The sequence below is a fragment of the Necator americanus genome, chromosome II, assembly GCF_031761385.1.
Source record: "Necator americanus strain Aroian chromosome II, whole genome shotgun sequence".
In the NCBI taxonomy this organism is placed as follows: Eukaryota; Metazoa; Nematoda; class Chromadorea; order Rhabditida; family Ancylostomatidae; genus Necator; species Necator americanus.
The window spans coordinates 19,302,947-19,326,373 of record NC_087372.1 but is presented as its reverse complement, the minus strand read 5'-3'; the positions used below and the strand labels follow the sequence as shown (position 1 = coordinate 19,326,373).

At 42.5% G+C, this 23,427-nt stretch overlaps 11 protein-coding genes across 15 annotated transcripts in view; 2 read left to right on the top strand and 9 right to left on the bottom strand.

Annotated features, from left to right (window-relative positions):
* Positions 1-9,955, top strand: part of RB195_018484 (uncharacterized protein) — a gene marked incomplete at both ends in the record, with an annotated part of 10,780 nt that extends 825 nt beyond the window's left edge. The window contains 9 exons of one of the 3 annotated variants that reach the window (XM_064185949.1): positions 79-144; positions 226-322; positions 4,003-4,159; positions 4,218-4,291; positions 5,856-5,961; positions 6,096-6,161; positions 6,434-6,485; positions 7,549-7,620; positions 8,133-8,239. In XM_064185949.1, coding sequence (XP_064041830.1) covers positions 79-144; positions 226-322; positions 4,003-4,159; positions 4,218-4,291; positions 5,856-5,961; positions 6,096-6,161; positions 6,434-6,485; positions 7,549-7,620; positions 8,133-8,239 — 797 coding nt within the window. Of the gene's footprint in view, positions 1-78; positions 145-225; positions 323-4,002; positions 4,160-4,217; positions 4,292-5,855; positions 5,962-6,095; positions 6,195-6,433; positions 6,486-7,548; positions 7,621-8,132; positions 8,240-9,783; positions 9,848-9,923 lie in introns of those variants that run through there. The other 2 variants (XM_013442571.2, XM_064185948.1) reach the window with 2 other exon arrangements.
* A 1,496-nt stretch (positions 9,956-11,451) lies between these two features.
* On the bottom strand, positions 11,452-11,832 carry RB195_018483 (uncharacterized protein; the record flags this gene model as incomplete). Its single annotated transcript, XM_064185947.1, has 1 exon — positions 11,452-11,832. One exon carries the CDS (start codon positions 11,830-11,832, stop codon positions 11,452-11,454), a length of 381 nt encoding a protein of 126 aa, XP_064041828.1.
* A 341-nt stretch (positions 11,833-12,173) lies between these two features.
* Positions 12,174-12,653, bottom strand: RB195_018482 (uncharacterized protein; the record flags this gene model as incomplete). The annotated part of the gene is made up of 1 exon (XM_064185946.1): positions 12,174-12,653. One exon carries the CDS (start codon positions 12,651-12,653, stop codon positions 12,174-12,176), a length of 480 nt encoding a protein of 159 aa, XP_064041827.1.
* A 178-nt stretch (positions 12,654-12,831) lies between these two features.
* On the bottom strand, positions 12,832-13,233 carry RB195_018481 (uncharacterized protein; the record flags this gene model as incomplete). The annotated part of the gene is made up of 1 exon (XM_064185945.1): positions 12,832-13,233. The coding sequence occupies one exon, from the start codon at positions 13,231-13,233 to the stop codon at positions 12,832-12,834; it is 402 nt and encodes a 133-aa protein (XP_064041826.1).
* Positions 13,234-13,250: 17 nt separating this feature from the next.
* Positions 13,251-14,009, bottom strand: RB195_018480 (uncharacterized protein; the record flags this gene model as incomplete). Of its 2 annotated transcripts, XM_064185944.1 has the most annotated exons (2): positions 13,251-13,555; positions 13,616-13,913. In XM_064185944.1, the coding sequence occupies 2 exons, from the start codon at positions 13,911-13,913 to the stop codon at positions 13,251-13,253; spliced, it is 603 nt and encodes a 200-aa protein (XP_064041825.1). The 2 variants fall into 2 exon arrangements, with proteins under 2 accessions (XP_064041825.1, XP_064041824.1); XM_064185943.1 differs by lacking the exon at positions 13,251-13,555 and having other exon boundaries at positions 13,578-14,009.
* A 177-nt stretch (positions 14,010-14,186) lies between these two features.
* RB195_018479 (uncharacterized protein) lies at positions 14,187-14,492 on the bottom strand (the record flags this gene model as incomplete). Its single annotated transcript, XM_064185942.1, has 1 exon — positions 14,187-14,492. One exon carries the CDS (start codon positions 14,490-14,492, stop codon positions 14,187-14,189), a length of 306 nt encoding a protein of 101 aa, XP_064041823.1.
* Positions 14,493-15,181: 689 nt separating this feature from the next.
* RB195_018478 (uncharacterized protein) lies at positions 15,182-20,365 on the top strand (the record flags this gene model as incomplete). 2 transcript variants are annotated; one of them, XM_013442573.2, is made up of 8 exons in its annotated part: positions 15,182-15,283; positions 15,419-15,581; positions 15,661-15,769; positions 16,706-16,772; positions 16,842-16,919; positions 18,829-18,919; positions 18,974-19,041; positions 20,174-20,365. In XM_013442573.2, 8 exons carry the CDS (start codon positions 15,182-15,184, stop codon positions 20,363-20,365), a joined length of 870 nt encoding a protein of 289 aa, XP_013298027.2. The 2 variants fall into 2 exon arrangements, with proteins under 2 accessions (XP_013298027.2, XP_064041822.1); XM_064185941.1 differs by lacking the exon at positions 20,174-20,365 and adding an exon at positions 19,546-19,632.
* RB195_018477 (uncharacterized protein) lies at positions 20,199-20,537 on the bottom strand (the record flags this gene model as incomplete). The annotated part of the gene is made up of 1 exon (XM_064185940.1): positions 20,199-20,537. The coding sequence occupies one exon, from the start codon at positions 20,535-20,537 to the stop codon at positions 20,199-20,201; it is 339 nt and encodes a 112-aa protein (XP_064041821.1).
* Positions 20,538-20,607: 70 nt separating this feature from the next.
* RB195_018476 (uncharacterized protein) lies at positions 20,608-20,829 on the bottom strand (the record flags this gene model as incomplete). The annotated part of the gene is made up of 1 exon (XM_064185939.1): positions 20,608-20,829. One exon carries the CDS (start codon positions 20,827-20,829, stop codon positions 20,608-20,610), a length of 222 nt encoding a protein of 73 aa, XP_064041820.1.
* A 278-nt stretch (positions 20,830-21,107) lies between these two features.
* Positions 21,108-22,319, bottom strand: RB195_018475 (uncharacterized protein; the record flags this gene model as incomplete). The annotated part of the gene is made up of 1 exon (XM_064185938.1): positions 21,108-22,319. The coding sequence occupies one exon, from the start codon at positions 22,317-22,319 to the stop codon at positions 21,108-21,110; it is 1,212 nt and encodes a 403-aa protein (XP_064041819.1).
* A 594-nt stretch (positions 22,320-22,913) lies between these two features.
* RB195_018474 (uncharacterized protein) lies at positions 22,914-23,252 on the bottom strand (the record flags this gene model as incomplete). The annotated part of the gene is made up of 1 exon (XM_064185937.1): positions 22,914-23,252. The coding sequence occupies one exon, from the start codon at positions 23,250-23,252 to the stop codon at positions 22,914-22,916; it is 339 nt and encodes a 112-aa protein (XP_064041818.1).
* Between the last annotated feature and the right edge of the window lie 175 nt (positions 23,253-23,427).

Sequence of the window (23,427 nt, the reverse complement as noted above, 5' to 3'; positions counted from 1 at the left end):
TGAAGTCGTGGTGGGGCTCAGTTCATGTCAGCTTGTACGAGAGGAGCTTATTGTTTCCAACTAAGTGTAGTTGTTGAGGTATGCTTGCTCCTCCGTTGAGGGTCGTTTCTCGGCGATCACTCCACGCTTCTCGCATACTCTCCAGTGAGTTGTGGTGATCTTTCTTGTTTTTATTGTGGGTGCTTTTTCCTGAACAATATGTTTGTGCTGGTCTTTTTTTTTCAGTGCGTGGACCGCTTACTTTTGACGGGTGGTATCCTCGAGATCATAAACCTGGAGAATATGCTACTACAGAAGAACAACAACGTGCTGCAGCCATAAAGTTTGTCTTGTTTTTTTTTATTAAAGTTGTTTGCTTCCTATTTATTTTTATTGAGTCGTACTATTTGGAATGGTGTAATGTTGTGCTCTACAAACTCGTATCTAAACTTACATAGGGCTGCGGGAGGCTCCGCCCCTTGGACCAATGCTAACAATGCTAACACGTTGCGAAATTCAAAATGGTACAGCGAGTAACTACTTCCTCTGTTGCTTCAGATGAGTAAGCCTAGAGAAAGATAGAAAATGAGTGACCTTACGTTGTTTTACGTATTCTTACCTCAAAACAAACGAGGAGAATATAACAATAAACCGTAATCCAAGAAAGAAAGGAAGTATGATCTTTGAGATTCAAACTGGGTAAGGGATGGAACTGGAATTTGAGGTTTTTGATCCTTATCATGCAGTTAAGTGTTCTTCAGGTAACTGCATAGCTTATATTTTTTCTTGTTCTTCTGTTCAGTTCTCTTCTTGTTTTTTTCATTTGTTCTTGATCTCTTTATTTATTATTATCACTTGCCTAATTCGAATTTTCATTCTCTTTCTCGTTTGTTTGTCTTACTTGATTTGTCATTTCATTCTAGTTGCTTTTTTACAAGCGAGCTTCCTTCAACATAATTAAGTTCACTAAGTTTCCAATTGATTGCCAAGCATCAAGTATCAACACAGTACCCGGAAACCCGCTTTTAACCTCGCTACTGTTCTAGCTTTAGTAACAGCAAAAGAAACGACATTATGTTCTTCACGTTTCTGCCAATTTTTCCAACTACGTAATAGCATCACCGAGCCGAAGTGCTTCAATAGCTTTGATTTGATTCTGAGTTTTTCTGAGCAGATCTTTGAGGTTGGGAAGTGGTAAAATTCGGATGCACAAATGAGTAGTCATATTTTCGCATACACAAAAAACGGAAATTAAATCAAGTTTTAGGATTCGGTGTTCAGAAAAGTATTCATTGTCGGCAAATTTCGCACGTTTACTTCCTATGAAAAGCGCTAACTCTAATCTTGAATATGAAGAGAGTTTGCTTTCTCTTTCTGTCTCCAAAATTGCTTGAATAATAGCCGAAAGCTGCTGTTCTGAAGAAAAATCATGAAACAAAGTCCAAAGACACCAAAAACAAAATCGACTGAAAATATTTACAAGTTAAAACTTCAAGTAAAGTCTGAAAACGTTGCCTAGGTTTTGTCATGAGACGTAATGGAATTCTTTCCTACTTCTTTCATTATCTGTACAAACAATACAAGATCCAAGATGTTTTGTAGAAAAAGTACTCTCTCCAATTAAAAAAGCTACTGAAGAAGTCTTTACTTCCATTTGAAAAACCTCCACCATTTTTTTCTATGCGAATTGTTCTCCTTTAGCTTCAATGTTCTTGTCATATTAATCTGATTTAAGTGCTGATTATCATGTAGTATGCATTCCCTAGCCAGGTTAAAACCCTAGTTACGTACTGGGAAGTAAAGACAATGGAAAAAGGAGAGTCACGTTGAGAAGAAAGAGTGAAAAACAGAAACAAAAACAAGGATGGATGCAAGAACAGTAACAGAAAATAAGAAAATGAAACAAACATGAATGAAGGAAACGAATGGTACAAGGCAGTTGTACTTTGTACCAATCGTTTGCTTCATTCATGTTTGTTTCATTTGGGTAAGAAGTAAATTTGTACTATAAAACATACTACATGAATAAAAAAAGATGTTTGAACCATAAGCACTCCAGAGGAGACAGAAAGAATAACGTAGACATAAAACCAAGAAAAGACACATGAATACAACTTTAAAAGGCAGACAAACAAGGCAAAATAATTATACCAAGCAAGACAAGGGAATAAGACAAAATAATAAGACAGTGAAACGGTAAAAGTAGAATGTAGAAACAAGACAAGTAGGACAGAGGTCGGGCGAAAGATAGAAGGAAATAGAAATATAAATTTAATGAAGAAAGCAATGTATGAACAGATGGAAAAGCGAGAGGAAAACTGGACAGAGGAAGAGTAAAAGATGTTAGCTATGCAGTTACCTGAAGTAATCTTTCTCAACTGCATGATAAGGATCAAAAACCTCAAATTCCAGTTCCATCCCTTACCCAGTTTGAATCTCAAAGATCATACTTCCTTTCTTTCTTGGATTAAGGTTTATTGTTATATTCTCCTCGTTTGTTTTGAGGTAAGAATACGTGAAACAACGTAAGGTCACTCATTTTCTATCTTTCTCTAGGCTTACTCCTCTGAAGCAACAGAGGAAGTAGCTACTCGGTGTACCATTTTGAATTTCGCGGCGCGTTAGCATTGGTCCAAGGGGCGGAGCCTCCCGCAGCCCTTTGTAAGTTTAGACACGAGTTGCTGCACAACTAAATCTTCCTTTGCATTAGTCTAACTCAAAAATTTCCCACTTGAAAGATCAATCAGTCTGAACAGGATTAGAAAATTTCTATTGTTTGCGTGGACCATTTCTAATATCAACACTTTTACCTTAGGTTGTTAAATATATAAGTAGAAGTGGTTTTGAGTCGGGAATTTGCGACGTGTGATGCATTTTCGCCGCCAGGCTGACATGTGCGCTTGTTTCTGTTGAAACACCTCGACATCACTTGAATTGGTTGGGATTACAAGACCTCAGGGATTGCTAACTAGTAGTGACACTGAGTGAGAAGTCGAGATAAGCCTTATGTGTACTTGTTCTTAAAACATTCACATCTTGGACATATGATTGTGTTTCATTCTTTTCTAAACGAGATCATGACACAGTCTTCAGAGGAAACATTTGTAATTTCGTAATTTCTCCCGGAATTAAGTCTTGTAAATCAGCGGAAAAGTGGAGTTGACCTTCATATCTCTGCAATCTAGAAAAAACGCTCCGTTACTTTTCTTTCCATGGATGGAAGCTCAAATAAAATGATTAACTTTTATTGTACCATGAGGACCTGTTCATCTCAGATTCTTCCTTGACATGATAGAGAAAGCATAAGGATTAAACTCATTCTTGGATTATATTATTTATGTTTATCATTATTATTTTTATCATAGAAATCAGTATCTCAGCCTCATCAATGCTAAGAGTTACTAATTTGATCCTTCTGTCTTGTTACAGTTGGACTAAATAGTTTCATTTTAGATGATTTCATCATCTGTTCATCCCATTTGAGAAAACGCAGCTAGTAGATCTAGTTATTCGGTCATAAACCTTCAAATCTTTTGGGGCTGCTAGATTTTGTTGCAGTATAACAATTAAGGGCGGGTGCGGTGTAGCTGTTAGAGGTTCCGCTTCCTGCACGATCGATCGGAGGTTCGAATCCGCCCTAGTGCTCACCAAGCCTTTCATCCCCTCGGGGTCGATGAATTGGTACCAGACTTGTCTGAGAGGATAAAAGCACTGAGTTGACACATCGGCTAACTACCGCAAGTCATTATATAGGCCAGTTACACGTTCGTAAACCTCAAACGAATTTGAATTGAAGTGAACGTGGGGGCGCATCCCAAGCACGTTGATTAACGCTAGAAACTTTATCCTTTATCCTTTATTATAACGATTGAGTCAGCGCAGATTTGGATTTTATGGATAGAAATCTCTTGGCAAAATGGAATTGTGAATATTCCAGTTCACGTGTACAATTTCCATTCGATTTATATCAATATCAATTTTTGTGAATGGATGAATGTGAATTTTTTTTATCGATGTGTTCAGATATGGCCTACGACCAGAAGACTATAGACCAATGAATCAAGACGATGTAGTACGTTATGCTGGCGATTATCCTGATTTGGGCATTGTCACGTATGAACACAAAGATCCATATGAAGCGTGGAGTGATCGGCAAAACCGTCGAAATTGGGGAGAAATGGTGAGTTCATTCTTTTCGATGACAGCATTTCTGCCTTCGAAAAACTACTCATTAACAGGTTCCAATCGACATGATGCGTTATCGGGGTGATCGCCTGACTTTCACCGGCTTAGAGGCGGAGGACTTTACTACGTAAGTTTTCCTTCAACTTGGCCCTTGTTCTTCACTTAGTAAGAAGCGTTTTTAGACTAAAGAATTTGCTGTTCACTGTTTGTTATTCGTTAAATAAAATGTAACTTAAGTTAACCTCTTGGACACCATAGCCGTTTACACATAGTATATGTTCCAACTGCAGTATCTGTTTCCACTGATTCTGCATCACTAAAAACATTGAACACATGTTGGAAGCGCATTCTTTCTTTAAACATGTAATTTAATTGGAATTGCACGAAAAGCTGTGCGGTTTCCAGCCGCTTTTTAGAGTTACAATTGTATGCAAACCTGAGTACTTTCTAAATGGAACAACTATCAAAATGTTCATAGATTCTTACAGGTATCGTTGGTGTTTATTTTTCAAAATCAGACATAAATGCTCTTTAATTAATGAGGAGGATGGAGTAGAAGCTTTGATTTGTTTTCTTCATTTGGAAACGGTGTCGTCTGTGATGCATACTATTCTGGTGTAGAAGTTAATGATGTAACTTATTTTGGGGTGCCCCCTTGTATGCAGTTTTTCCAACTATTCTTTAACTAGCCTTCTTCGTTTCTTTCAGTAGTGGATGACTTTTCTTCTTGTTCTATTTATCAGAACTTGTGTACGGCTTAGTACAACATTAAAAAATAAAATCGATTTACTTCCTCAATGTTTTCATTCCTATGAAGGAAAGAGGGAGACAAAGAATGATGCCATTTTCATTCATGTAAGGAGAGCATAACGGGGAAAACTAAAAGTGCTGCATGCAAAATTTAAATAAAAGCAAACTGAGACAGTCAGTACAAGCATCCATAAATTATAACAACAAAAAAAAACACTTTTGACTTCCTAGTGTGTGTGACTGTACCAGATACCTAACGGCGTAAGTGATTTATCACATTCTTCGTCTCGAAGGTCTATCGTTGTTCAGTTCGCGCTACTCTGTTCTTTGTTTTGGTTTGTTTCCATATATTTGTTTTTGACTTTGATTTTGCTTCCAGTTTCGTCCACTGACTTTTTGCACCTACCTACTCTATTTTTGGGTCAAAACGGGATGAATCACGGTACAGTTGCAATGGTCCTTGCCCTCGAAGTGGCACGGTGGAGCGTAGCAGAATTAAAGTGGGACCACAGATGCGATAGTCGGAGCCGGTGCTCCGACCTCCTTCACTTTTGGATGGTTGGCGAAGGGATCCTCATCATTTGAGCTGCCTTGACCTTTGACCCCATGGGCCAGACCCCTCCGTTTGAGGAGGTTTCTGCTCCTCTCTATCTCACCTATGAGTGGGATTATTGCTAACTACAGCGAGAATTGGTGTCAGCAAAGGTCCCACCTAGATTCTAAATGCTATGCTCCACCGCCTCGCTTTGAACGCACCTGCTTACGCAACTGCACCACGCTTCATGTCGTTTTGACCCTACTACCTGTTTTAGTGACAGTAACGGAATATGCTTTATTCTCAGTCAAGTCAGTAAAGTAACACATACCAGGAAATCTAAGAAAACAAATTCAAACGGGTATGCAGATCAATTGCTGCTATTTACATCTCCTCCCTTTTTTAGGTGGGGGTCGATCGTGCTTTGTTTGAGGGTGCTTGTTCCCATGGCTCTTCTGTCTTGGTACTTCTGCAGTGAAGATCCTAACGCACTGCGTTGGAAGAATCCAGCTGTATGTTTCCTTATTTTGTTTATTAATATTTAACTTCACTGAGCATTAAAAGCGAGGCTAATTTGTTTCAGTTGGAACAGTCTTTTTCTTTTCTTTTTGTTTTCGTGATATCATTAGTAGTTGCAGCATTTCAGATGCCAAAGCAATATCCATATGATTTCTATCGCGCCTTTCCATACGATGATGCGAGAAGATTTCCGGTCACGAACTACTCTTTCGACTTAAGCGATTAGGAAGCTGACCTACATCGGAGGCATCGATACCTTTTTTCATAGTAGTCGTGGGTGTTCCTAGAATGTCGCTATTCTGTAATAAAATTTTTAAAGTCTTTATATTTTTTCAATAGTTCGCAGGGTTATTCTTCCTGGAATTCGATGTATTTCGAGTGGTCCTGTGCTTATGTTTTATTGTTTGTGAGGATCATCTTCCAGAGTCAATTCTAGTCGTCATTCAAGAACCACTCAATTTCAAGGCTGCTGGACCCACACCTGCGGAAATGCTTTTTCTGGATGATTTTCTGGAAAGTAAGCAAATTGTCAGCTAGATCGATTGCGAAGTTTTTGAAGTGGTAGTTTTTTTTTTCCTTATTGAGCTACAACATTATTCGGCAATATGGTGCACGTTCCATCACCGTTCTTCATGTAGTACAGAGTGACCTTTGATGCAGATGAGATTCGACAACGTAGAGTTTTCTTTTTGGACTTATTAGTTGAAGGTGCGACTCAGACGACAGCGGCATAACGTTAGACAGAGAAATAGGATGAACAAAACGAAGCTATTCGGTGTAGGTGTAGGAGTTTTTGGAGGTTTCCCTACATGACATCATGTCTCTAAGGGCGCGTGTGGTGCAGTCGGTAAGAGGTTCAGCTGTAACTCTGTAACTGTAACGGACCTAAGTGAACGCGTTGGCGCATCCCTAGCAGTTTGATTAACGTCAGATACTTTGTCCTGTATCCTTTATCCTTCACCATATCTCTGTGAACAGTAGAGAGTTTCTGCAACAACACTGAAAACTTTCCCAGTTAACATAGGATCTCTTTGGAATCGTCGCTCTAAAAAAAAAGAATTCTATCCTTGAACATCGTTTGGATAATCGTATGGAAGTTTCTCTTCATTCGTCCGTCGAATTGTTTTGAGGACAGTGGGTCGGTAACAAATCACAAGTGAGGATCAGCGATTATACCGTAGAATAATACTGCCAAAACCAGGCTGTCATGTGCACCTACCTGTATTTGCACCTGTTTGTTTGTTGAAACATCTCGATATCGGATGCGCTTTATCGGCTCTTAGCCAATAGTACCCCGTGTAATCTGATTCCTTAGGCTGCCCGCAGAGTTCAGACCTGTGCGGTTTGGCGGTTCTGAGGTTTTGGTGGTTATTGACTGCACTGTAGTGAAGTCAGTAACCACCAAAACTAGTTGACTAAACTAAACCACCAAAGAACCGCCAAACTAAACCAAAAGTCAATAGCTACCAAAACCGCGTGCGAGCTCGGCTCTGAACTCTGCGGCCAGCCTTAGATAGTTCTTCGCTAACCTACCTTATTTAACATTACATATTCTAAATACTGATAACTCTATTTTTCAGTGTTGGATGAGCTCCCGACTGAACTACGTGAGCGTTGCACAGAAATGCGCCACCTTGACATGCAAGTTGAAGGTGAGCAGTTCAGAACTTTGAATTGAATGTGTTCTCTCCACAACTTCGAGCTCTTCTGTTATAACGTATAAAAAAAGGCAATTAACCACTTTGTGTACTTGACCTTGTCGGTGGAACGAAACACGATCGGCTCGTATTCTATAAAATTTTTGAAGCATCACTCTTTCAGTTCTAGGTTTAAGCAATCTGCACGTTTTTCTATCAAGATGTGCTCGTGTGGACAGAATCGCTCGCCACATACAAGCTTCATGTGGGGAAGTCTTTTGTGCATGTATGAGTGAAACAAAAGCAAATGAATTCAGTGACCAATAAAATGGACCAATTTGAAAAGAAGGCGATGAACTCTTGGTTCCTATAGGAGACGTTTTAAACTATTCCTAGGTTGCTTGGAATACATATATGAACTTTATAAGTTTTTCCTTCGGTTGCGAGAGTGGATCAGTAAGCCTTGTTGCTGATGCACACAAAACGAGGTGAAGTTATGATTGATTGAAATTCCATTGGATCTTCAGCTGGTCTTGCTCAAAATCGCCAGGCACTTATCGAATTCTTCGACCGTGGAAATCAACTTACCGAGGAGCAGAAGCAGCATCGATATCAAGAACTACAGAAGGTTTGATTCGCTATTGTATTATTCGAGTCGGAAAAAATGTAGTGAGAGTTTCAAACTGCACAATTCAAAACATCTTGATCACAGCAGTGTGAACAGCAAAAAGATAATAAGATCAAAGCAATAAAGAACTTGTAGCATGAAAGCAATGTTGCCAAATAATAGTTTGAGAAATGCACTGCAGCGTAGTCGTTTTTGATCTTGGCATTGTTGATATCGTTTACTGCATATTTGGGGCATAGAGAAGAAATTTTCGTGAAGAAGTTTCGAAAATGAAGAAACTAGGTGAGGTTTCCTTCTTTTGGATGAACCATGGATCACTTGTGGGGTGGTGCGCATGTTTTCTTCGCCGTGGTAGATTGCTTTCAGTATTGCTGTGTTGAATTTCGCACATCACTTCTCATCAACCTAAGCAAAGTGTTGGATGTAAAGTTTAATTACCCGCCTGAAACCTGTAGCACCCTAGATTCGCGGGGTGATGCCTTTAAGCAGTAACACTAATTGCGCTATCAACAGAGACTTATAACTGAAATGAATAAACAGGTCAGGGACCCTTAATCATCCATATTTCTCTAGAAGTCGTAAATTACTTCTTTCCATTACTTTTAATTCCAATTTATGTGGTGAACTTCTGAAATGTTCTGCGAGGTATTGTCGTGTCAAAAGGACCTGAGGCTAGGTGCAGCTGTGTAAGCGCACTGGGGACGGAGTTGTGGAGCGTAGAGGTTAGGATTGGAGAGCTCTCGCTAGCACAATTCATCGCTGCATCTCTCTGGTTCCATTTCGATTCTGCTACGCTCCACCGCACCCCTTCGACTGGCTTACCCAAGTAACACCGTGCTTCATCTCGTTTTAACCCTACTGTAACCTCTGTTGTGTTCGTCTTCTCTGCCGAATTCTGCTTTTCCATTAAATTTTTCTTCGTTAAGCGATGATTTGTAACCAGACCCTAGTCCATTTCAAGAAAAAAAATTGGGGAAAAAACTTTCGGTGTACATAATAATGGGCACATGATTTTTGGGGGAAAGATTGTAGTTGTAAACTCGCTTAGTCCGTGTGTCTGTGCCTTTAAGTCGGGAAAATATGCTGCAATGTTTGCACCGGTGAGAATCGAACCGCTGCTATCCATTTGATAGGCGAGCTTTCTACCACTGTCGAGGATCGTTGTAATGTTTATGAAACACCTGATATGACACGTAACTTTTAATTATGTGTCAAAGATGGAATATAAATTTATAAGCACGTTTACTTCCAATTCTTTAAGGCAATAAAAAAGATTAGTCCTTTGATTGTACAAATGGATTTTAGTTTTTGTTTTTGTTTAGTAGAATAACAAGTTACAAACTTATCACATTCTCTTTCAAAATATTACTTCTGGAGTTTTTCAATGGTGGAGTACCTTCTTCTTGCCGACCTCAAAAAACCAACTAGGAAATTATGATTTATGATTCTTCTCTTGCCAATATCTTTTAGACATTTTTTTCCCCAAGCTTTACTGATGTAACATCTTTAATAGTAAGAATCTTTAAGAATGTATCTAAATTTCGTTGCAGAGAAGACATGCTATGATGTTCATGAGCTTAGCTTTAACACGACAAAAAAGAATTGCGCATGAAAGTTTGTTGTACGTCTTATCCTCGAATTCGATTAAATCCTTGCTCTCTTTCCTTTTTGATGTTTTCATCCCTTTCAGAATTTGCGCAAAAAGTTCTTTTCTACCTCTGATAACTTTTTCTACGTGGATTATGCTCGCTACTTCATTTCTTTGTTTGTTTGTGTGTGTGTGTGTTTTTTTTTGTAAAGGATGTCAAGAAAACACGAAAAACTGGAAGAAGTTTCCCTTGTTCTAGTTTTTCGTGTTGTTATGAGAAGAAAACTATAACGAGGCCGAAATAGGGCGGCATGAGCGTGTTGAGGTTAGAAAGCAGTGAGGGGAGTTTCATGAAGCTGAAGTGATACGCCAACGCAAGAAGGCACAAATGCATGGTGGAAGTCCCACAACGTCAGATTGTGGGCCCACGTTGGAAAGTATTAGGATAGATGGGACCGATTCTTCAGCGTCAGATAGGTGCCCCTGTGCCAGAAGGGAGAAGGATGTGGTAGGACGGGTTCCAGTCCATCTTTTTGCTTTCTGGATTCCGAATTGGTGTGTCCTCACTAGAAAGCAGTAGGATTGAGTGGCACATGTTCACCAGAATGCTGCGGAACGTATCCCACGGCCTCTAGATGCCGCTACCAGAAAGTAAGAAAGAAGGGGTGGGGTTAGACGGGTCCCATGGCATCATAGTACGTCAATGCCAGAAACCGGTAAAGTGAAGTGAGACCACTTGCCTATATGGCGAATCACCGAAATTTACTCCTCCGTGTGTCCACTCCGCTATAAGTTACACGCTTCATATTTGCCAGATGATTTCTTCAGAAATTATAAATACGCATGCGGACGGCCGTGTTAGTAGGAGCTACTTGTTTGCGTGATCTGCTGTACGATCCCTATCTTTATCAGTATGATGATGACTCATATTATTTAGCACTATTTAGCAAGAAGATTAGAAAAGCTTAGATCTTTATAGCGGTGTCGAAGAAAGGATATCATGATATAAAATAACGGGCAGATTCTGTCACGTGGATATTTGTATGTTTGTGAATCGAAATATCAGAGACCAGAAAGACGAATTCCACCTCGTTGAATTGGTGAGTCAACGCCAGAAAGCGATAAGATGTTGTTAGACGGGTCTACCGTCGTAGAATTTTTGCGCCGAGTGCAGAAAGCACTGAGAAGTGCACACTTGGCGCGATTTCGCAAAAATTGGAATCAGAAACATATTGGTATTTCAGTGCCGTGCAATAATTTCAAGCGGATTTTTCAAAAAATGAATGGGACGTTGTGAGCTATCTCATAACTGTGATAACTGCATGTCTCGCATTTCATCTCTACGCATTCTTCCGCATGTCTATTTCCTTGCACATTTGCCTCAGGTTGATAAAATCACTTCTCTTGAAATTGGAAGCAGTCATACAAACAACTGTCCAAATAGTAAGTTTACTTGATCTGGAGTAAAACCTCAACGTTCTTAGTACGATGATGACGTTCACGTCATTTCATGTAATCATCGTGCTGATTGTTAGGGAAAAGACCGAGAAAATTTAATACTTCGAATGTTGTCTCCAAATTACAGCGGTATCAAAGGAATGACTTACTTGACTTAATAGGCGGACTGATGTCATCGCCTGATGCGATTACCCGCATCTTCGCCGAGGTGTGCCGTCCTTGAACATAGCTCTGCCCAATCTTCTCGATCTTCTGCGAGAGCTTGCACAGAATCAATCCATTCGTCGCTAGTCCATATTTTGCGAAACCTTACGTCTCGCCTGAACTGCCTATCCACGCGGAGTGAGTGAGTCTGGTCCTCTTTCACCTTCTCAGTCCAGAACTTCCGTTCTCGACCAGGTAACCTTTTCCAGCTCGGACCGGACAAACTCCTCAGAACTCGTTGAGCAAGGCGACGTGCCGGTCTCCTGAATATATGACCAAAAAAGCGAAGACGATTCACTTTAGCCACTTTCGATGGCGGTGCAAAACGTTGATATCTTTCATGTGTCATCCGCCTGTATTTCACATCAATCCCTGCGTAAAGGTCTTCATTGTGGCATACCCTACGCCAAAAGTAGCCGTCTAAGCAGCTTTCGTTCCGTGCAATCAAGCCTTTCTATCACCGTAGATGGTGCTGCCCAAGTCTCCGATCCGTACATCATGATGGGGAATTGCAGACTCGCAGCTTGACCTCGGTGGTGATGGTGGTCGACCACAGGCATTTCGTTAAGGAGTTGAGTGCAGAAACGGCCTTAACGCATCTTTGCTGAATATCTTTCTCGTAGCTGCTGTTGCTCTTCAGCGTACAGCCCAAGTAACAGAGCTCATCGACGAGTTCTATCGGTTGTCCGTTCACCCTGATTCCCGTTCGAGGTCTCGAAGAGATCCAGGTCTGCTTGCATTTATTAGGGCGTAGACATAGTCCATAGGCTGCAGCCAGCTTCGATACAAGTTGACAACATGTTGAAGTTTCGTACTGCTTTCCGCGAATATAACGACATCGTCGGCATACTCGAGGTCAGTCAAGAGGCATCCTGATGGTGCTAAGACAATGTCGGCAGGACACTGGTCGACTGTTCTTCGCATAATGTCGTCGATTGCGAAATTGAACAGGAAAGGTCCTGCCACTGCCCCTTGTCTTACTCCAGTTACTACCTCAAACGGTGTTGTACATCCGGCTGGTGTTCGAGCTGCAGCAGTTGTTCGTTGATTCACGTCATCAAGTATGCGAACGAACTTTCCTGGTACTCCATCGGCGCAGAGCGCGCTGAGAAGACGGCCTCGATGAGAAGGGTCGAAAGCGGCTTCAAAGTCCAGAAACGCTAGTTGCATTGGCTTCGAATACCGCTGCCAGATTTCGATCACTTTCCTGACGATGAACACCCGGTCAATCGTAGATCGGCCAGGACGAAAGCCAGCTTGCTCGTCGCGCGTTGTTTCTTCGCGATGCGAGTCGGTCCAGGATAATTCGCTCCAGCACCTTCTACATAACACACAGCAAAGAAATTCCTCAATAATTTCTAGGGTCCGTGATGGATAACTTCTTGTTGAGGGGAATTATAATAGCGTGTCTCCACGAGTCAGGTATCCTTTCGTCTATCCATATTGAACGGATGATCTTTGTCATCTCACGAATCCCAGACGGGGGAAGATATTTCAGCATTTCTGCGCCAATTCCGTCGTCTCCACCAGATTTTCCATTTTTCATCTTTTGGATACAGACCAGGACCTCCGACTCGGTCGGTGACTTCTCGTTAACCGCATATGTCGGTCTATGAACGTGTTCGCATTCAGGAGCTGACGGTGCTAGCCGGTTCAGCAAGGTCTTGAAGTGTTCCTTCCAAATTGGAAGGGTTGCTCCACCCACAGCTACCCCATTGGCAGTGTTAAGGACAGCAGTACATCTTTTCATTTTGCCGCTATACTGCCTTAGTAAACATAGGCTTTCCGCCGGTTTTGGTCCTCCCACGCCTTTTCAAACTCCATTGCTCTTGACGTCCACTCGGTATCGCGATCTTGTTGCAGTTGACGATGCAACTTCCTTCTAAGACGCCTGTTCTGGTTGAAGTCACCAGTGCTGCGCGCGACACATACAGAATTGTACGTGGAATTTGTTTCCACAGATGCAAAGGCAAACTTCTTCCGCTGCAGTAGAACCGGGAGTGTTTCCCTTGTAGCGTCCTGGATGCTCTTTGTGAAGGAGTCCGCATCGCTAAGCTTCTTCCTGGTCCGTACTCCAACATGAACAGACACACGTTAGCGGAATTCCGTTCTCCATTCTTCGTCTTTCATACCTGCCATGTCAATTTTCGGTTGAAGAGGAACTCCTCGGTTTCTCTTGTGGAACCGTATCTTGAAGTTGAGAAGAACTGGACGGTGGTCAGAATCGAACGCGACGTCCCAAACAGCTCTAGATTTTCGGATATCTGACTGAGGGATGTTCCTCGTCAGAACGTAGTCGAGCTGAAGTTTAACAGTCCTCATTTTCCGCTTACGCTGCTCGTTAAATGGGTTGACCCCTGCCACGTGAGCTGATGGTGTCGATGATTCCTTTTTAACGTGGAAGGGATGATGAGGCCCGTCTGTTCGCATAAGTCGACCAGACAAAATGGTATTATACAGTAGAGCGCACGTCGGACAACGGTGACAGAACCGTTGTCCGACGTGCGCTCTACTGTATAATACCATTTTCCTAGCACATCGGATTGCTGTTCGAGTCCCATCTTCGCATTTGCGTCGATTCCGACAATGACCACCTGCTGGCTTGGTATTTTAGACATTAACGCGTTCATCATAGAAGGCGTCCTTACTGTTGTCCTCAGCGGTTTCCGTAGGTGCGTGAGCACTTACGATCGAGAGTTTACGTCATCTGTGATCCTGCACTCGTAGAAAGGCGCATCTGGACGACGTTGAGCCAAATTCCTCCACCAGGTTGTTGTAATCGTTCCTCATAGCTATCGCCCAGCCACCTACTTTGTTCTCATCAACATCGCCGCAGTATATGGTGTTATTTTCGATCCTGATGGCGGGTCGATCTGTCGTGCGCGTTTCCTGCAGTGCAGCAAAAGGCACACAGATATATCGCAGAAACCTAGACAGGGCGGCTTGTTGGACCGCTAGTGTTCGGCAGTTCAGCGTAACGAAAAGAATGGTTGTTGCCAAAGATTCCATGCTCCCTTCAGGCAGTTGACCTTTCAGGTTATGGGCTTTGGCGATGTGCTGGACGACAGGACCTTTTCACAATGTATGGAAATCTTTTGCCATATAACAGTGCGGGTTATATAGCTCGTACGATCCCTGTGCGTACACTCGAACGTCTGATTGCGTTTGGTTGAAGAAGGGCCACCACGTGCAAGTAGCATTCATACTCGTATACGCGGCCCCAGTGTTAACAAGAAACCACGAGGTTAGATTGAAGGGAAAACTCTAGCTGTTTCTTAAAAGAAAATTGTTTGTCAAGTGGAGTTCAAAGGAATATAAGTGCAAAATTAAGTTTGAATATTTTCCATTTGAAGTACCGACCCGATTAGGAAGAAAACTACCAACTTTTTCATCAGTGCCCAATTTTTTTTTAAAGAAGGAAAAAGGAGCGTCGATAGGGAAAGAAAAATTGAATTCTGTGGCAAAATTAACAGAAAGTGTCACTACTTTTGATTTTTACAAATTAGTGAAGGCGAGCGAAGCGAGAACCACTAGAAGTCTGAAGTCAATTCTCGCCAACGCGTTCTATTCAGAATCGTTTAAGGTTTACGAACGCGTAACTAGCTTGTGCAAAGACTTGCGGGGTCTATGCCAATGAATCAGGTCACTGTTTTTGTTTTCCCAGACAAGTCTATTACCAATTAATCGACCCCGGAAGGATGAAATGCTTGGTTGATACTATGACGGAATCGAACCTTTCATCGATCATGCTGCAAGTCACAGCGGAATCTCTTACCGACTGCGCTACACCACCCATTTTGGTAACGTAGAAAAGTAATGAGTTCATTATGAAGTTGTAGTGACACAGTAGGTGATGTTACAAAGAATGTCTTACCTCCGACCTGTTTGATCGGTGAAAATTGCCCTTAGTTTGCGTTTCAAAGGAGTCCGTTTAGGAGTACGATCGTCTTCGTCTTTTGGGTGAAATGAAAGTTACACTGGCAGAGCGCATGCAAGAAGTTTTAGAAGCATACATGCAATACTTAGATAAGGAAAAGACTCATTTTAAGTATGAACTGGAGGCTGACAATCCTGGAATCACTGAAGTAATTGAATCTCGTGAGTTCGGTCTGAATTGCTGTTGATGTGAATGAAATAGGAGAAGAAAAACATTAGGGAGTTTTCATGCCGTTTTCAGGATTTGCCAACTACTGTGAGTCTGTTATAGCCCTGAGGAAGGAGCGCAAAAGGAAGCTCACGAATGGATCTGTGGACCAATCCGCAGAGTCACAACCAAAAACGCCCAAGTGATTTTCGTCCCATATTTTTTCTTGCTTAAAACTGAACACGTTGTATTAATGGAAGGGCAGTTATTACGCGCAAAGAAGATTAGCCTATGTTTCTCAAGTGTAGTACGTAGTCAGGTTAGAACGACGCGAAAGTCGGTGCAGCTGCGTAAGCGCTGCGGTCGAAGCAGAGCGCTGCGGTTAGAGCTGAATTACGACGTTAGCACCACTAATTGCTAGAGTTTGTGGTGGTCCCACCACGACCCCAGCCGCTTACATACTTACTTGGAAACTGCACAGAGCTTCAAATCGTTTTGATCCAACTTTTCCTTGGATGTTTTGTTCATTTGAGTGCGGAAAACTCGGATATATTTCTGTTGTAGCTTATTTTGGGAAAAAATGTAGTAAGGAAGAGGGCCATTCAACACTGTTCCAATCATTTATTTACGACACATACTGCTATATCAACTCTAATGCGCACAAAACCTTCTTAGAGCACAAAGACCGCTCTTAATAGTCAAATACTCCACTCATGACATGACTATGACTAGCATATCAGTTCCAGTAAGCCTGTTTGGAGAGTTTGATAAAGTTAAAACATTGATAGTTCCAGCTCTATCTTCCTTTTTTATCTTAGTGGCTTTAGTGTACATGTCATGGACCCTCTAAGACTAATTCTTAGGTTTTAGGGCCCTGACTTAGCTATTCACTTCCAGTGATGATTTGTCGATCGAGGGACTATCGCCTTCTAAAATGTTAAACCAAAGACCGTTAACAACGGTCTTTGGTTTAACATTTTAGAAGGCGATAAAAACCGTTAATAACGGTCTTTGTGCTCTCAGAACATTTCTGCGCCCAGAAGTATAGTTTGATTAGAGCAGTGCAGAGTGCTCCTACCCCTCCTATATTTTACTCGTTTTTTTCTTGCTTCCTTCGAAACTACGTCGAGTGCTGCAGATTGTCTGGCGACGGAACTTTGTTGAGCAACTACGTTCGAAACGAGTTCACTTTAGGAGAAGACGAAGTATTGTTTTGTCGTTATTGTTAGTGTGAAGTCTTCTATATTATGACGGCTAATTGTCTACACATACAGATTGTTTCACCGATGGTATCTGGAGTTGGATCACTGCGAAGCAAAAGGACACCTCTAGATGAGTACAATGCAATGAGGGTGGGTTTTTTTCCAAGTTCGAACAGTTTTAGCTTGATGAATTTAAGTTAGCCCACAACGCACACGCAGATCTAGTTCAAAATTTAATCGAAGTGATGAATATACCTTCGAATGCAAATTTGGTTCAAAAAGTTCCGCGCTTGACTGAAGGGTTCGCATTTTGATGAACACCCCATTTTGTATTCCGTCAAAGTTTTTAAAAAAAGGAGAGGAAGTTTCAAAAAGAAGAAGAAAAGGATGGCATAAAAACGGTTGTTTGAAAGAAAAAAACTTCATCCAACTTAACGTTAGAAAATGTCAGATTTTATTCTATTTCGAAGCCGCAAGCCAATACGGTGATGTCTTGAATAAACGTATCACAAAATTTGCGACTACTACGGCTGTTACGCAATAACCATTACAATGATCAAAATTTTCGTTGACAAATTTTGTCTTTTCATCTTGTTTTGTTCTGCTAGAAATTTTCTACGTGTTTACCTTCATTTCAGCATTCTAATTTTTCACGCTTTTTTTCTTTCTACGTTTCTACAATGTTACCTTTTTGTTCTTCGAACTTTTCCAGACCTTATCACTTAATTGAAACACAATCTACATCCCGAATTCTACACTTGCTGTGCTTTCCGCATCACATCAAAGTCGTGACACGTTGCATTCAAGTCAGATTATCGGCTTTATCGGTTTATTGGCTTTTGAGCCATTTCCTTCGGTTTAAAACGTTGCCAACTGCGTTATTTGTCAGGTACTAACTGCGAATGTGAAAATTCCTTTGTCTGCAAATGTTACATTCTACTGGTTTATTTATTCCCCTATGCTTTCTTCTTAGACTTGCTAAAATAGTTGCCAACTGAGGTTCATCCTAATTACGAAGATGAAGCTAAGCTGTCAACCACTTTCGAACGTCATATCGTAAAAATTGACAAAGTTTTTACTTTCGTGCGAAGTAATACTGGTCGCATAAAACCAGCTTAGCTGACTAGTGAGCAATATAGCCGTGTGCAGTCCTGTACCTTTTCATCTTGGACTCCCGTACACTCCCCTGTCACGTTATCCTGTCGTAAAAACGTTAACACATGAGCTTTAAATGATACGAGTAGTACAATTTTTGTGTTAGAAGACGAAGAGGCTTTCAAACTTTCCTCAACTTCTTTCAATAATTTATGGACTTTCCTTTGATTATTAAATGTTTGGCAAGCATTTGTTTGTTTGTTTGCTTTCTAACATTAGCAATTATGCAACGAAAAGAAGGGTGCGAATGCGAGAGGCCGCCTGCTGATGTTGGTATAGACTGCTTCGAGCAGTTGCCTTCTGAAGTCCAACCGTTCCTGCTTCTTGTGTGTCGATGCGAAAATGCAATAATTACGAATCAACAGTTTTCCTTTTTGAATATAACAAGATCAAAACAACAAGAAGCACGGTGCAGTTGCGCAGGCGGATGCGCTCGAAGCGGTGCCGCGAAGCATAGCGCTCAGAATCCAGGGGGAACCTCTATGATACCATTCCTCGATGTAGTGCGCGATGCTGCAACCTCAATTCCAAGCGTTGTCTCCACGCGCTGCTTCGAACGCAGCCGCTTTCGCAACTGCTTCAGGTCATTTTAACCTTATATGTTTATGGGCGTAGCGGAGTAGTGAGAGATCCCAGTAGCATTTGCACGCTCAATGTTTCGAAATCGTTAAGGGTCAACGAAGTAGTCTATTTTTGGTGGCGCGATAAAGTTGTAACAAATTTGTCTGCGGGACAAGGGCACTGGCTTGGTACATTGGTTTCCCCTTGCATGTGATTTGTGTAGGCACACACACTCTCGGATTTTTGGTTTAGCACTAGTGTAGAACTGGAATCAATCTTATAGACAGAACCGCAAGGGGGTGGTCAACATGAAGCACCTTATTTTTATCCTTTGTATGTTCAGCGTCGGTCGACATCGGGAGTGCTGAAGACGACTTTACCAGGACCGTCTGCTGTGACTACAACCGCAGTCTCTCCTGCTGTGAGCGAAAAAAGTGAGAGAAATACATTGGAATATGCTCCTTTTTAAACACAATGGACACTATCAGGTTGGACACCTCTTTCTAATGTTCCTGCTCTCGATGACGTGACACAATCATCCGCATTAACCCCTCCGGTCAGTCTCATTGCTACTTTTTTAAAGCTATGGTGCTTATTTCAACCTCTTTTCCTATGCGAATAATCCCGCATGGATCGAGACCCGGGAGCGGATTGTAGGACAATGGCCCCTTCTATGCACTCATTTTTCTTCCTATCTATGCACTCATTTCACCTCTTTTTTAAACTCTTATGATAATTGCTGTGGATTCTGTGTTTTCATGCATGAGATTGATCCAGCTTGAGTGGATGTTTTTCGCTAAGTTCATTAAAGTGGTAATGCAGTAGTTTGAAGAGAGGACAATTGGAAAGTGACGTCAATTACTCCTCCCTGCATTTCTTTTTCATCTTTTTGTTTCGAAATAAGGCTCAGTAGTAGGTTGCTGTAAGAAATATTTAATCTTAATGATATACTCCGCGTATGAGAGTTAGATTCTATTTCTGTTAACATTTTAGCGCTCAATGAACGACCAAAATGCTTAGCTGACACGAATTTATTAGACCGGAAAGCACGCTGATATAGTCGAGTCAGACCGACATGAAATTCGGTGCAATCGAACAAGTGGTTGTGGTGGTTTTGGACCATTCGCTGCATGCATTGGCAGTCTGAAAAGTGATCTCCATAGTATTTTTATTGAACTTGAAAAAAGCTTCTGAAAAGGAGAAATGCTTTAAACCTAACAGAAGTACGGAGAGCAGGGGAGAAACCAAAAGGGTGTAAAAGAAAGAATAAAACAAGCAAAAAAATATGCAAAACGAGTGGGAAAAACACCAAATATCGATCCGGCGGTGACACTTTGCATATTGCCATGACTGCGGCTCGCAAGTAGTCAAAAATCCCGTCACTTGTTCGATTGGGCCAAACTTCATTTCGCTTTGACATGGCCATAACTTCCTTCAAAAAGAATTTTGAGAACAGCGTTATATGCACTTTGTGTGCAAATGTTTGCTCTGTAAAGCTTAGAATTCGATTTCTGAAGGTCACCTTGATTTTCTTTGAGAACAAAATAGGAGATAGATGAAAGGTTCGACAAATGTTGTTTGACAATGTGTTACCCGCCTAGGACCTGGAACAATGGAAACTTTTGAGCAGTGGAACTCAGGATTCTAATAGAAAAATCCTCCACTTTATCACACTGGAAACCATTAAGCTCAACATGCCACGGACTTACTTGCTTACTTACTTAGATGGCCCGTCTTCACTGGACGTGCGGGTTCCAGCATCTCTTCCACTCGTTTCGTTCCCCCCATTGTCATCCAAGATGTTCTCAAGTTTCGTGAGTGACTTTGACGAGGTTCTTGAGCCGTACCCAGCTGAGCTCTCACCTGGTCCATCCGTGTAGCGAACACGTCGCCCCATCTCGTTGGCGGCCTCTCTCGAGGGCATTTACCATCTCTTGGGATCCACTCTAGAGTTCTTTTAGTCCATCTATCGTCGATTCTTCTCATGATGTGACCGGCCCATCTATGTTTTGCTTTCGATACATATTCCGCTGGGTCGCGAAGGCAGGACATTCCTCTTAAGTCGGAGCTGCGAAGACCAGCTAGGTGTTATGTGCGCCGGTTAACCTTCAGAAGGCATCTCTCAAGGACTGTGGGTAGTAAGTAGCTTCCTAGACGTGGCAGCGCTGTCTGCCCACATTTCCGCTGCGTAACAGACCGCTGGAAGAACTGTCGAGTCGAACAGATGGGCACGAAGATCATGGTCCGTCAGTTGGTCCGTAGCTTCCCTGACGGCTGCGAATGCTGCCCATGCTGCTCTCATTCTTCTATTCAGTTCTTCCCTCAAGTCGTTTTCCATATTCATTGAACGTCCGAGGTATAAGTATGGCGAAGTTTCCACGATTTAGGAGCCTTCAAGTTGTACTTCTCCATTCTCTCAGTAGATCTTCTTCAAGAACTGTGTCTTCTTTCTGTTTTTCACAGTTCTATTCTCTTCCCTGCTTCGTTCAGGTCCTTGAGCATCGTTTCTGCTTCACTGGTACTTCTCGAAAAGAGAACGATGTCGTCCGCAAAACGAGGGTTGTAGAGGAATATTCCATCAATACGTATGCTCCTTTCTTCCCAGGAAAGCGATTTCATTATTCATTGTAATGTAGCCGTGAACACCTTCGGCGATATAGTATCGCCTTGTCGTACACCCTTTCCAATTGGTATAGTGAGAGGGCGATGGAAAAGCTGTATCTTAGAGCTGCATCGATCGTAGCAATTGGCTAATGTCCTCACATACGAGGCCTCCACACCTTGATGGACCAGCGCTGACAGTATTGCATTCGTTTGTACGCTGCCGAGGGCTTTCTCATAATTGACGAAGGTTAGAACAAAGGGCAGACGGTATTCCCGGCAAGCCTCTATGACCCTCGACACGGTCTGGATGTGGTCCAAGCAGCTGAACCCCTGACGGAATCCAGCTTGTTCTTGAGGCTGGGCTTCATCCAGCGTCCTAGATATGCGCGTGAAGATGATCTTGGTGAATACTTTGTATAACACGCTCAGCAAGCATATCGGACGGTAGTTCCGAAAGTCCTCTCGGTCACCTTTCTTATGGATAAGAACGGTTCGCGAGGTCTTCCACTGGCCTGGGATCCTTTCTTTCTGAAGGTAGGATGTCATGTGCGCTGCTAAGATTACATGAAGCGGATGGCCACCAGCCCGAAGAAAGTCCGCTGATATAAAATCAGGTCCGGGGGCTGTGGCAGGTTCCATGCTCTTGATAGTGACTCGTACTTCTGAAGGCAGAATTCGTGGTGGAACTTCACCAGTGGGGATGATCGGGCTTGACACGGGAGTTGATAAACGGGAAAATTCCGAGTAGAACCTTTCTGTAATGATTTCCATTTCATGACGAGAAGACGTGCGAGTCCCGTCTTCGCTCAGCAAGGCTGCTAGCGGAGTATTATATTCGCGGAGATCCCTGCGGCACTTATTTAGACTGGTGCTTCTTTGTGCTGCATCCAGAATCTTCTCCCTGTATTTCGAAAGATCCTCCTGCAACGCTTTTCTGCAGCTAGTGTTTGCTACTGACCGCTCAATGTGCGATGCATTCGGATCAAGCCTCAAAGCCCTTCTTCTTTCCAAAAATTCCTCGGTGGTCTTTGAAATTCGATCCAAGTTTGTCGTGCGCGGCTTCGAGGCACGTTCAGCACAAGCTCGTAATCCTCTGAGCAGCATCTCGTAGTCCACGTTTGGGTCCTCCTCGATGTGCCAGTCACCTTGGGACAAGGAGTCCTCGAGTACGCAATCGTCGTAGACGACTTCTTTTCTCCTTCGTTGCCGATAACAGATGTTCTTTTCCATCGTGCGGCTAAGTCGTATTTTGCACGGAGGAGACGGTGATCAGAACCACCGCAAAAGGATGGTACTACTGAGACGTCAAGTAGACACCATCTACGGTTGGTAAGTATGTGGTCGATCTCCGCACGAGTCGAGCCGTTAGGAGGTTCCCATCGTCCACCGACGATGATCTTTTTTCATGAAAAGAGAGTTCCCATGAAAGAGGCGAGCGGCGGACAACAGCCCTACGAGACGATTATCATTTTCGTTCCGGTCCCCTGGTTCAAATATATTCAATCCTGTATTCCTCTTCTGTGGTCTTTCCTAGTTTTGCGTTGAAGTCTCCGACAACGAATTTGTAGAAGGACTTCTAGTTGCGGATTACTTCCTTCAGCTTCTCGTAAAACGCTTCCAGTTCGGATTCATTAGCTGTTGATGTTGGTGAGTGATGATACTGATGGGTTTTTGGCGCATAGTGAGGAGGAGAAGAATTGCCATGCGAGGTGAGAAGATCTTGTGAGAATCGACGAGATGACCTAGGGTGCAAAAGAAAACCAACGCCGCCTACAGTTCGCAACGGAACCTTTTCTCCGCGAATTACAACGGAAGAGCCTACCGTCATTCATCTTTCATACGTCGCTCCTTCTGCTTTTGGTCTTCTGCAGAGCAGTCATGTACAATTTGATACGCTCTGGATAAGCTCTGCAGATTCGAGAAGCACACGTAGGTCAGCGTCTGTGGACACTGTTCTCGCGTTGTAAGTGCACTGTCTGAAACAGTCTCCATGGCGAGTAGTGCGTGTGTCCCCTTGGTCCAAAGTTCGAAGACGTCCTGAGCAACCATTTGATCTACTCTCACCGCACGGCACACTGGCATGGTTGGCTTAGTTTTCACCACAGGTTGTACATCAATATATATGGATCCGGGAGCCACCTTGCGATATTCTGCTAAGACCATGTTGAATCTTAGCAGTGGTTTACTCTTAGCTAGGCTTTCGATGCCGAGAGTTCGGAACTACGAATGCGTCGAACTCCTCAGGTTGGAAGACCTCGCCGGAGAGCGTACCTCCTCTGTGTATCGCAGTTGAACGTACATAGCCACCTCCGTGCCACTAGGAGCTATAGTGGAAAGC